Source organism: Euprymna scolopes, chromosome 19, assembly GCF_053919585.1.
Source record: "Euprymna scolopes isolate OS-2025 chromosome 19, ASM5391958v1, whole genome shotgun sequence".
NCBI classification, from domain to species: Eukaryota; Metazoa; Mollusca; class Cephalopoda; order Sepiida; family Sepiolidae; genus Euprymna; species Euprymna scolopes.
This window is the reverse complement of record NC_136500.1, coordinates 82708270-82721547: the sequence shown is the minus strand read 5'-3', so window position 1 is coordinate 82721547 and position 13278 is coordinate 82708270. Positions and strand designations below refer to the sequence as shown.

The window sequence follows — 13278 nt, the reverse complement described above, 5'->3', positions numbered from 1 at the left end:
GGATAAAGACCCCTGCATCACAGCGAGAGGCATGACCGAACCATCGAAGGCGTCGGGCCCGCAGTAGGTCAGTAATTGTCTGGAGATTGCAGCGACGCCGGACTTCTTTGTTGGCAACGAAATCCAAGGGACGGACATGGAGAATGCGGCGGAGATGGAGAATGCGACGGACATGGAGAATGCGGCGGAGATGGAGAATGCGACGGACATGGACAATGCGGCGGAGATGGAGAATGCGACGGACATGGAGAATGCGGCGGAGATATAGTGAATATATTGTTGAATAGCATTCTGATCAATGCCAGAATTATTGCTGGTCATGCACATACGCATATGGAGCTTGGTGCACAAATGCAAATATTGTTGACAAGTCTTCAAACCAAGAAATGTCATCAAAAAATCATAACAATTGGGAAGAATGTACAAAAACTTTGAATTCAACATTCTTTAGTTGACCAAGTTTCGAAAATGTAAATAATCATTTGGAATGTGGATTTGATTGACAATTGAGAAATGTGTTGGTAAACGAATGGAATTCGGAAAAAGATCAGCGGAGGAAGCCGACCTTTGTCACCAGTTGTCAACAAGCCACCTGCCATTGAACATCTCTCTCTTGAATTGACAGTGTTTGTTATATACATTCGCCGAGCAGCTTGGCACACGAGTTATGAAATAATAGATTACTCGGTTAAAAAGTAAAGAACTACAGCATAACATAATATTTTAGTCGTAATTTCAAAAAGTTAAAAAAAAGAAAGGTATTTGGGTGCCATCAGGTAGAATTGAAACCGAAATTGTAACATTCAAAGCTGGTGACATTACCATTGTACCAACGTGACACACATATGAACTGATTAAAAATTAAGAATGTACAAAACGTATAACAATTTTTTTCAATTTTGATCCATTTTTTGACTCCTTAAAAACTATTTTAATCGGCTAAAGACCCATAAAAGAACGGTCCATGAAAAATCCCATCATTTGAGACCCCTAGCGCCGCTCTGCGACTTTTTGTTTCAGAGGAGATAGAATTTGAAAATATGAAGGCAGACAGACATATAGCCTTTTATATATTAGATTTACACATTGGCTAAAAGATTGTTTCTTATTTCATGTTGACATGCACAACTCCTGGTTTAAACAATAATATATCCATCTACTATTTTGCCTCTTTGAGGACCAGTTTCTGAAATAAATCTTCAAAACATGTATCTGCTCAGTTCCACAGAAAAAAAAACACAATAGAATAACTACTGTTGTTTGCTACACACTTCCTTTCTTAGGCTTGTTTGTTACTTCACAAACACGTTAACATACTTTTTCAAACATTTACTTCGAAGAGGGAATCAATATTTAAATAATCAATTTTCTTGATTGACGATACCTGGCAGGTGCAAATACGGCACGGATCACCGCCAGGCTGCATAAACTTCTGCTTGTGGTGGAAATGTCTTCTCAGGTAAAAGCAGTTCTTACACATCGGGCAGCACTCACCCCTCTCTTTATCAGGATATGCACATGATACGGGGGGACACTGGTCAGAGATATCTTCACAATTAATATCCTGCAAAGAAAGTATTGAAAAAGAAATATATATATACTAGCAAAGATACCCGTGCTTCGCACGGAGCTTTGTTGCGCACTCGGTTACCAAAATCTGTGGGCACCTTTCCAGTAAGTTGATGTTGTAAGAGCAACGATTGCATAAGGTGATTAACATTTTAACTACCTCTTGTAGTGACTGAAATTCAATCAGGAACTTCACAAAACATTTTCATCAAAAAGGAAGGTTACTTGATGTTACATAGTAAATTTTTCATTGAAGTAATTTTCAACTCTTGCTTAAATTTTATCTTGCACATTCAATACTAAAAACTTACCACAATCAGATCATGTCAGTTTTTCCTCATATCCATTTCTCGAACTTTTCACTGAAGAGCCTCAGGGTAAACTACATTTCTGCTGCTTTGATTTGGAGCCAGAATGTAGAGTTTTTCTGAACTTCCTGTCCGGCTGATGGAGACGTAAAACATACCGTGACTGAAGCAGTCTGATGTCAAGTCTACGCCAATGGTGTTAAATGTCTGACCTTGACTTTTGTTTATGCTCATTGCAAAACACACCTTCACAGGAAATTGGAGTCTCCGGAATTTAAATGGAAGTTTTGAGTCCGATGGAACTAAGGGGATCCTTGGCAGTAGAACGGTTTCGCCTTTGTAGGGACCACAGGAAATGGTGGCCTCAAGTACATTGGTGTGCAATCTGGTGATAACACATCTGGTTCCGTTTGTTGTTTTTGGCGGTTCCAAGGATCGAAGAATCATGATTGGCGATCCAATTTTGAGATTTAAAATGTGTGGAGGCATTCCAGATATCTCCAAAGAGTTTAAAAACTCCACAGGGTAGTGAACAGCTTCATATTCATTAGTAGCCGAATCAACTGACTTGTATTGCTTTGTGTCTCCTGGAAATTCATTCATTATTGAATTGTTCAAATGATTCACATTGCTGTTTAATGGCGAAATAATAGCCCTCTCAGCAAGCCAATCCGGTGATTTTCCATTGTTTTGCAGGTCTGGGTACACTTTGTCTTTCAGTTGCTTCTGATTACCGACACATTTACCAAGCGCAGTTGGAATCTTAATTGTGTCAGGTGAAGAAGTGATAAGAAACTGACCATTACCGATTTGGAGAAGCAATTTTGAGAAGTCTGCTGTAGCTGTGTTATCAGAGATATAGGCTCTCATATTAGTAGTCAGTCTCTTCACTATAACGTGCCTCCAGAGATAGGATTGTTTCAAACTTGCATTGACAATGTTAGCCCTTGTGCCATTTTTAACCACTGGGAGGATTTGACGGAAATCACCGCAAAATAAGGTTGGAATGCCACCCATGGGATTCTTGTTTCCTGTGATGTCTTGCAGTGTTCGGTCAATTGCTTCATAAGCACTCTTGTGCGTCATTGGGGCTTCGTCTACAATGATTGCAGAGGTGTCTCTAATTACATTTGCCAAGGCTGAGTTACCAGTAATTTTGCAAACTGGCTGATCCATTCGATGAGTATCCAAGGGTACTTTAAAAGTGCTGTGAAGAGTGCGGCCACCTTGTAGTAGAGTAGCAGCAATGCCACTGGATGCTGTTGCAAGCACAATCTTTCTCATGGATCTAATCTTTGCAAGGATCAAATTGATTACAAAAGTCTTGCCCGTACCACCTGGAGCATCAAGAAACATCATGTTTTTGTTCATTTCACCTTGTGCTTCCAACATTGCCATGAATGAATTGTAAACTTCTCTTTGAGAATCGGTCAGTTTTTCTTGCATATTTTTTGCTTGTAGGGAAAGTTCTTCAAGATTATAAGTAACTTCACGTTGATACTCTCTCGCGAGTCTTTCATCTCTCCCTTGCGTTGGTGCAGGTAATCCATAGCTTGCCAATGGTTGACCGCACATAAGGAGAACTTTTTCTTCAATTAGACAAAGAGTTTTATTGTAGATGTCCTCATTAAAATCTGCTTCTGGATTGTTAACTTCTTGCCTGTATCTGTGAAGAATGTCTTCAGATATTACATCACGAAAAGCCATCCAGATCTCAAGAGGATTTCTTGGCTCACAGGCTGTTAAAATTATCACAAATAGGCTTCGCAAATTTGAAGGTGATTGAGTGGCACTTGCCTCTCCTACTGCTTGATGCAAGTGATGGTCATTTTCTAGAAGGCCTCGAGCAAGGCACGCTGCTCTGTATGTTTCAAACACCTGACCATTGTATGCTCGCAAATTTTGAAATGAAGTTGGACCAGCAACCTCATTGAGCAACAGGCGTAAGAAATAACACTCCCCTGCTTTTGGACTAATCGTGTAGATTCTCCCAATGCATGGTGCCTTCCATACATCATCATTTTCAGTACCTTCAACTTGTACCCCACGCATTCTTCTCATCCATTTCTTTGTCGATTTGTTCCAAGTGTAAAACTCAGGGACTTCTACGTATTTGAGACCCCTTGCAAAGTCATCCTCATGGCAGAGTTGAAAAAATGGTGTCAAAGTTGTGGCAGGCGGTGGACCTTGGGCTCGTTCCAGAGCAGTATCAGCTGAGAACATGACATGCTGCCCATTTTCAAGATGAACAGAAAGTTGTACAATTGGGGGGAAATGTTCATGGATGGGATGTTCCAATATCCTCCAGGCCGCCTCTGAACTGCCGACATACCTTGCATTCTGGAACTGCTGGATCTCATCCACAATGTGACTTTGTACTTGGCCTTGTTGGTTAGCTGCTCCATCAGTTCTTTGTAGTTCAAACACTGCTTGATCACATCCTTTATTCACGTATTTGAGGACATATTTGATGCTTTGGATCGAGCTGCAAATTTCTACGTTAATGTGAGCGTTGAACTGCTGAAGGAGGACCTTGTTGTACGGAACAATCCACTGGTTTGTTATTTCTTGATTAACATACCGACCATTTCTCTTCATCCTTATTGTACCAGTCTGGCCTCCATCTTCTGGTTTTCTTCGCCTGTACTTGGGGTAAGAGTCTTGGCCTTGCTCGGTACACTGAAGAAATTCTTTTGGGTATTTTTTGGAACATTTGTTGTCAATCGTACATGGACACTTTGGATTAAATGGTTCACAAGGTCCATGCACCATATGTGCCATCACTTTAGCATGAAGATCAGGACCTTCCTCTTTGTCAGGGATCTCTGCAGATATGCAGAGATCCATTTTTTCTGGTAGAAGTTTGTCCTCTGGGGCCTGCCAGGTGAGGATGTGTGCATGCGGCAGTCCTCTTTTTTGATATTCAATACTGTACAGGAAAGCCCTCAACCTGCCAAATCCTCCCTTTTTAATAAATTCAAGTAACTTTTTTAGCTTCTGCCTGAAAACCCTGGCAACAATATCTGGACGATCCTGAGGGTCTTGCCCTTGAAGACAATTTTCTGTAATTTCTGTCCACTTTGGATTTGTTGTGAACGTGATGAAGAGGTCGGCTCGGCCCATTCGCCGAACATATGCCATGGCATCACTTTGACGCTCAAACATGTATCGAGGGCCTCCTGTATAAGTTGCCGGAAGAACAACTCGTTGACCAAACTGTTCTGGATTCCCATCCTCCCTAAGAATTGAATCTCTCAAGTTGCTATAATTGTCAGCTCTCAGGGTCTGTTGCTCACGCCTCAGGAACTGTAAACGTTCTGTTTCAATCTTGCAGTACACATCCACCAGCCATTGTTGAAATAGCCTTCGGTACCAGAGAAAATAGTTTCCAGGCCAAGTCATTAAATGGTACGAATAAAATTGCTGTTGGGTAACTTTTCGCCCATTGGATGCCTTCATGTAGATGTTGTAAGATGGAGAACCATAGGGGTACATTAACGGGTACATTAAAGTATCGTAGAGGGGATGTAGTTCGGAGATCCATTTTAATGTATCATTTCTAAAACGCAAGACAATATCCCGGTTAGCTGTTGGTTCATTCTCCATTAATATGCCAATCTCATACGTTGTTGTTGGAGCATTGAATCGCCGTGGATGCTCTTCTTGCGGCCTTCGGTCTTCCCTTATGACAACTTTATGTTCTACCAAGTGTTCTTCTTCAATCCTCTCCTTTGTTGTTTTCAGCTGACAAATGAAGCTGTTGTTCTCATGTAAAAATTCAGTCAGACTTTGGAGAATGTCTCTATTGAGTCTACTGTCACGTCCCCGATTATGTAGTTCCTCTTCCAGACTATCCAAGAAGTAGACTTGAATAAACTTTGCTGTTTCATCTTCAGGTGGTAAAAGACTCCCAATCTGGTGGCAAACCTGGCCTCGAATTCTAAAAGAAGGATTCCACCCATGTACTGCCACAATTTTGTGACCAAATGATGTCATTGCAAAACAATTGTTATAACTGCGTAGATTTTGCAGAAAATCTTTAGAGATGGGACCATTGCCGGAGAGCAAATCTTGAAGCAACTGAGGCAGTGGTGGAAAGCTATCAAGCACAACTTTGCCAGAAGAACAACAACAACCAGGGGTTTCTCCTTTAAATTTTACAGCTGAGCAATGTTGACATACTTTGTCCATTTTTCCTATATCAGCTGTAGTGAGAGAGTCATTTTTGTTGTAGAGCAATCCTTTTCTATTGCAGTGTTCTATTTCATGGTGTCTCAAAGCAGTCATTCGTTGTCTAGCTGCCTCGTTTTCTGTCAATTGCTGGGGCAAAGTCATACTCTCTCTCCATGCAGCCTCTCGTTGTTGCCCTTGGTATAGGCGAAAGCTTCGTTGGGTTTCCGATTCATTCTGATGTCGTTGAGCCACTCTCAACTCACCTTGTGTACGTCTACTTACCTCATATAATTCATTCGATCGTAATATTGCTTCTCTTTCCAGTGCATATCTTTGCCTTTCTTGAATTTCATCTTGTGATGAATTTAACCGCCTTACAGCATGTCTAGTTCTGTCAGCTTCACGTTGGGTTTCTCTTTCCAAATCTGACAGTCTTGCTCTCCTTTCTCTTTGACGTATCCTGTTAAGTTCTAGACGTCTTTCTCTATCTGAATTGTTTTCATTGGAGCGAATTGCAGCAACTCTTAGTCTATTAGCTTCCAATCTTTCCATTCTTTCTTCCTCACTTTCGTTTCTACTTCGTTTGGGTGGCATAATTTCGGTTTTAAACGGAATTGTTTAACGATATTAATGATTGTAAATTAATTAAGCGTAAAGGAAATGTATACTAACTGAAATGGACGAACTATAAATAATATTTCTGAATAGTACAATTATAAACAATTATATTGTACCTATTTACTATGCCTCCCCACGGGACAGAGTTAGACACCAGGGTCGTTTTTTAACGTGGAGAAAAGGTACAAAAATAAAAATTGTCTCAGTCGTGAAGGATTTCTCCTCCACCGAAAGAGAACAAGAAAATGAAGTGCAGCATCTGAAGAACAGATACTACACTTTGATCTTGACCAAAAGGAATGAATAAAAGCGACCTACGTGTGACTCATTACTTCCGGGTGTAAACGTCACAGTCTAAAAGTAATAATTAAAAAAAAAAAGTAAATGTAAAATAAATGTAATACCAACTTAGGTTAACTAAGTAAACAGTACAATTAAAACAGTTCTATTAAAACAAATAATTACTAAGATCTAGGTAATTGTTAGTCTCATTGTTATGGTTTTAAAGAAAAAAATGTGTAAAAAAAGTTCTGCTTTTGTGAGTACGTGTATTTCTTTTAAATTACATAACCTTTTTATTTTATTATTTATATCTCTTTTAAATTTATATATTTTGTTAGTAAACTGGAAGAAATTCAGTTGAATAAAACCTTGTTCGTGTTCTTTACGTTAAACTCATATTTTTATAAAAGGTTCATCCGGTTTAAAGAAAGCACTAAGTTTAAATAAGACTGGAAATAACTAATTCAATATATAAATAGAAAAATGAAATAAATATAAGCTTTAAGTCTTAAGATAGTAATAATCAAAATGTAATAAATTATTTGTAGTTCAAATCTATGATAAGACAGGCTTTCGAAATAGGCTCGACCAGAAAGATTAAATTGGAACGAAATTATAATCTCCGTGCCATTTTCAAAACAACCCCACAAAAGTAACGGTATCCTGCAGTTGGTTAAAATGACAACGTTGGTTGTAAGAAAAATGTAAAAGAAAATGCGCTTATCTGTTTATTTTGACCTGTTTTATTTAATTAAAAAAAAATTGGCTATAACTGGAAGAGAGCGTTATGTTTTGGGGGTTGTTTAAAAAATAGAATGGAAATAAAGTTAGTTCCGTTTTAATTGTCTTTAATTGCGGCAAGCGCTAACAAAATCGAAAAATCACTGTTTACATTCGAAATGTTAACTTTTATAGGTTTAGGTTTGCTGACAAGGCTGGGGGTGTTTAATACAATTATTTTACTAAATTGATTTTTTTCATTTAAAAATAAAATTATTTTTTTTTTAATAAAGTTTTATTTTAAAATATTTGTTTTTGTTTATTTATATAAAATTACGATAGTTGAATTGTATTCTTTCAATAATATTGGCAAGTAAAATATAAAAGATTAAAACGGAACGAAATTGAAATTTCCATTACATTTTCAATACAATCCCAAAACATAAAGCTTTCCTCGCAAATGAATTGTTTTGATAATATACGTAAAGTGAAATAAATCGAATATAAAATTAAATGAAAATATATTAAATAATTAAATGTTAAATAGATTTTGTAAATAGTACAGTTGAAATGATTAGAATATTTCCAATATGTAATAAGGTCGAGGTAATTAGTTAAAGAGATTTAATATAATGTGATATGCAAATGAGCATAAGTCATTCGATATGGGGGTGGTTTGTAGACTAGTATATAAAGAAATTAGGCATTGATTCTTATGTCTCCTATAACAGAAACATCCTAAAATGGGTTCTAATGTTTCTCTACCAGGAGAGATCTACCCTCTTACCTCCTTTATATTTCGTTGATGATGGAGAGCTGTACACACAGACAGAAACACACGAACCCTATTACTTTATAAAAATATAGATATCAATAGATGATTACGTGTGATAAACAGTCTTGGCCGTACAGAGTTAAACTTAATATGTTAGTTAAGGCAAATAGGTTAGATAGTATTATGGGGTAAATTGATCTACCCATATCAGGAATAAATGGACTTACCCAGAGACAATAAATACAGTTACATCTAAACGTCATAGCAGTGATTAGTGGCAGTTATGGTCTCAGAATCATGAAGTATACTTTTGTAACATACTTTTGTTCATTATACCACTGTCTTGCTTATTACCAGCTTACAGGGCTACCACACTGACAACGATGAATTCAATATTTACTCTGCCACAACACTAATAATAGCATTATACCGAACAGTTTTGGTTATGAGAAAAAATAAAATTAGTTTCTGGTCGATAAACGAAAAAAAAAATGCATTTGGTTTTTTCTTGGTAAAACCACACATATCTTGTATTTAGACAAATATCCAAACGTATAAGAAAAATATTAAACCGAGCAGACAAATAAATACATAAATATTTTAAAATAATAAATTTCTATTTTTTTTTTTAATAATATTTGTGTCGTTAATTATACCATCGTGTTTGTCTTGATTATTGTCAAGGCTACAGTTATAGCTAAGGTAATTACTTGAAAATATTTTTTTATACATACAGACTGTTATTAAAGCTCTTATTAAAGATTACAGATTTTATATGGATAAATTAATTACATTAGTTACATTAACAACAACATGCTCCTTCAGTCTTTTACAGACTATAGATACCCCACCGTAGTGGTGTCTGCATGTGAAATTTTTGTGGCAGGAGGTACGCAATCTCCAACCACACCTCTCCTGAGTCGACATTGTTAAATACCAGTGGCAAGTGAAGTGTATGAACAGGACTACTGGAGACAAATGGCGAGATAAGCAGAGAGCACATACAGCGCCTAGTACTGGTACTAACTAGGCTCAAAATTGCTTAACTTCGGTGATCCGATGAAAACCAACGTGTCAGCACGATTATGCTGCCGTATGCACTGGTTATGTACATATACTCTAAATGCCCTGTTGTGAATACAGTATAAACAAAAAAGCATAAGTCGGTCATGAGACTGCAGACAACGTAAGGATGGGCTGAAGTTTTATCTTGGTCTTACTTCTCCATATTTTATGAAGTATTCCCAAATTTATATCATGAAAATGTTGATCACTGTTTATCTGATCAGGCTGACACGTTACACAATGGTTACGGTTATCAAAGGGCATAAATCAAATTTTTAAAAGTCAAAAGATGAAAATTCTGTCACAATTTCGACTATGATCAAACTTTTTAAGGTCGAAATTCAGGTCATATAAGGTGTTGTACTTCATTAGTTACAATATAAGCCCAGTACTGAGTGTACAATAAAAACAACTGATGTTATCACCAAAAGTGTGACTTTCATATTTTATGTGATCTTTAATTTTGATCTAAATATCCCCAAATTAAATGAGACCATAACCGACAATTTGATCAAATTTAGTGATGAGTGGTCAAGCAATGTGGACGCTAGGTAGTACACAAACTAACTCAACTGAAAACATAACCTCCTAGATGGAACTGATGAGAATGAATCCTAGTAGAGCACATACCTTTATTAAAAATTATCAAAATTAAAAAAATTTAAAACAAAATATAAATTCATCAATAAAATAAACAATAGGTATGTAGTTTTGACCATATTCGAGGGTGATCCGAAGGTTCTTTTTCATTAGCTACTACACCTAGATGCAGGAGAGGGAGTCCCTAAAATTTAAGCAACAGGTGACCATCTGTTTTTTTTTTTGTTTGTTTGTTTGTTTTGTATTCTTGTGTCATAATAATTGCTTTGAATGAAGTAAAATTTTGAAAAAAAAAAAAAAACAACCAAAAAACAAACTTGAAAACAGTTTAAGTGCATTAAAATTATACAGGTTGACATTTGGTCGAGAGGGACCACGTGAAGATTGCCAACATCCTTAAGTGAATGTAATTCTGTGGAACTAACTAGATTTGAACTTGGCACACACTCAGGTTGTCAGTCTGTGTTGTTAACCATCATCAACTTCTTGATGCTGGTGATGATGATGACGACAATGGTGGTACTGAGTTTGGAAGTAAATTTCTGAAAGTTGTTTAACACTTACCAGCACATCAAACAGACAGTAAACCTATGATAATGGCGCTGCTACTGTTGCTGCTGCTGATGATGATAGGGGTAGTGATAGGGATGATGATGCTACTGATGATGGTGATGATGCTGATCATTATGATTTTGCATAATCTACACATACCATGCTCAGTCTTGCTACACAACTATAAAATGGAAAAGGAACAAAAAAAAAACCCCACAAAAACACACACAAAAAAAAAACAAAAAAAACTGGCAGTGTTAAACCGTCTTCTTGTCGATACAACGCACGAAAGTCTTTTTTCCTTTCTTCCCTCAACTTTCAAAAATTCCTCGATATTATCTTCCACCGTTCGCTCTCGTTCTAAGCTGTCAAAAAAAAAAAAAAAAAAAAAAAAACTCCACTCAACCCTCATGTTTTAGAATTCATCCCATTTAACAGTTACCAATTGTGTACATATGCAAATTAATGGTATACGTTCACCAATGAACGACCTACAAAATTATGCTTGTCTTTTCTTTTCTACATTTTTGCTGGCATTTTACAGGCTAAGCAAATTGAAAAAAAAAAATTTAAAGCAGGGGGGGGAATTAAAAAAAAAAATAACTCACAGAATCTTTCGGTGCTGCATAATTGGTCACTTCCTGTATGTTGCATGTACATTGCATGCATGGTTGGAGCGGATCTTTCACCATCTGCCCATGTCGGAATTTAACATCCTTGTATTCGCAGTATGGATCACAGCTTGGACAGCATTCACCTGGGATGATTACTGGATTCTCACATGTCGGAGGTGAGCAGTGCTTCTTCCTGCAGAGCACAACACCTTTCAAGAAATAACAACACAGCTAAAATTTTGAAAATAGGTTTTATATGCTTTCATATTAAATTACATATTTTTAAACTCATTGAATTATGAAATTCATATATGAAACATTGAAAACAGTTAATTTATTGTAACTCAAAATTAGATTATTTATGTATACCTATGTAATGGGTGATCTAAACTAATGAACTAATCATTATTAAATTTTGGAATATATATTCTAGGCAACACAGAGAGTAATAATGGACACATTTTTACGTTCTTTTTTGTAAATTTTAACATTTAAGGGGAACATATATATACATTTTTTTAAGGTTTTAAAAACTGTTTTTAATGAAGCAATCTACATGAAATCTGAGAGTTGGCATTTTGCGTGTTGCTAAGCTCTAAATAATTATTATATCGTATCCAATATATAGTTGTGATTTCCCGGGCTGCTCGGCCGTAAAATACGTTTAAATATAATATTTTAATTTATGCAAATTTCATATTTTATTATTATAGAGCCAACACTCTCGATTATTATATTATATCCAATATACAATAGCGATTTCAAAAGTTTTTAAAAATAAATATGACTTTGGTGCCATCAGGTAGAATCGAAACCAAAACATGTGTTCTCTAGTGTTGTTCGTTACTATCTGAGCTATGTCTATATGCATATCAAGACTTTAAAAATAACATTGTAAAAGGTTTTTCAATTTTCACCCCTTAGCAGTTATTTTTTTCCGGCTAAAAGCAAATCGAATTTATTCCACAAGTCTGAATCTCCTATATATCAACTTTCAAGTCTGTAGACTAAAAATTAAGAGTAGTTTGGTAGAGACGATTTCATACAGACAGACAGACAAGGTCATTTTAATATATATATATATATATATATATATATATATATATATATATATATATATATATATATATATGAACAAATGATTAATAAAACATGTTAAAAGACATCTTCAAAAAGAGTTAAAAACATATTTAATTTTAAAAAGGAAACACAAGATAAGTGGATAGTCCTTAATCCGAGGAGTTTCAAAGAAATACTCTCCTCCTCATCAGAGGGCAGGAATTAGCAAAATGCAGGATAGGATGTGTTTCCTTTTTAAAATTAAATATGTTTTTAACTCTTTTTCAAGATGTCTTTTAACATGTTTTATTAATCATTTGTTCATATTATAAGCTCTATTTCCTTTTCGGTTTTATTGAGCTTTTACATCTGGCTGAGTTTATTTTACTTGTAAATATTAACTCTTTAATATTTATAATATATTTTAAGTTTACCATTTTGATTACCTTGGTAAACTTATTGTAATATATATATATATATATATATATATATATATATATATATATATATATATATATATATATATATATATATATATATATATGTTTGTAAATAAACAAGTAGCTCGAGCACTGTAAAATGGACATTTATTGAGATCATTTGTGAGCACCGCTCCTATAGGCCAGTGAGTAAAACTGCCGACTAGCACTGCGATGGTTGTAGGTTCAATCCTTGGCTGAGAAAAGGTGTTACTCTAGCTGCACTGATGAGTTGTGATACAACGAAACAGTACTGTATGTGGATGACTATATATATTTTAGTTTTGCCTTTCTCAGATTTAATCAGTAAACAAACAAAAAGATCTCTCTCATGTGTGTGTGTGTGTATGTGTGTGTGTGTGTGTGTGAGAGAGAGAGAGAGAGATTTTTTTGTTTGTTTACTGACTGATGGTTGCTATAATAATAACAGTTTTGTTTTTTGTCATGTTTTGTTTTTACACTTT

General features: G+C 35.8%; 1 protein-coding gene across 4 annotated transcripts in view; it reads right to left on the bottom strand.

The window, feature by feature from the left end:
* LOC145239792 (uncharacterized) overlaps positions 1-13278 on the bottom strand; it is a 364141-nt gene that overhangs the window by 115522 nt on the left and 235341 nt on the right. For all 4 annotated transcript variants that reach the window (XM_080103293.1, XM_080103291.1, XM_080103294.1 and 1 more), the window contains exons 31-32: positions 11271-11485; positions 1385-1564 (exon numbers count right to left, since the gene is read on the bottom strand). In XM_080103293.1, the coding sequence (XP_079959419.1) occupies positions 1385-1564; positions 11271-11485 (395 nt within the window). The remainder of the gene's footprint in view (positions 1-1384; positions 1565-11270; positions 11486-13278) is intronic.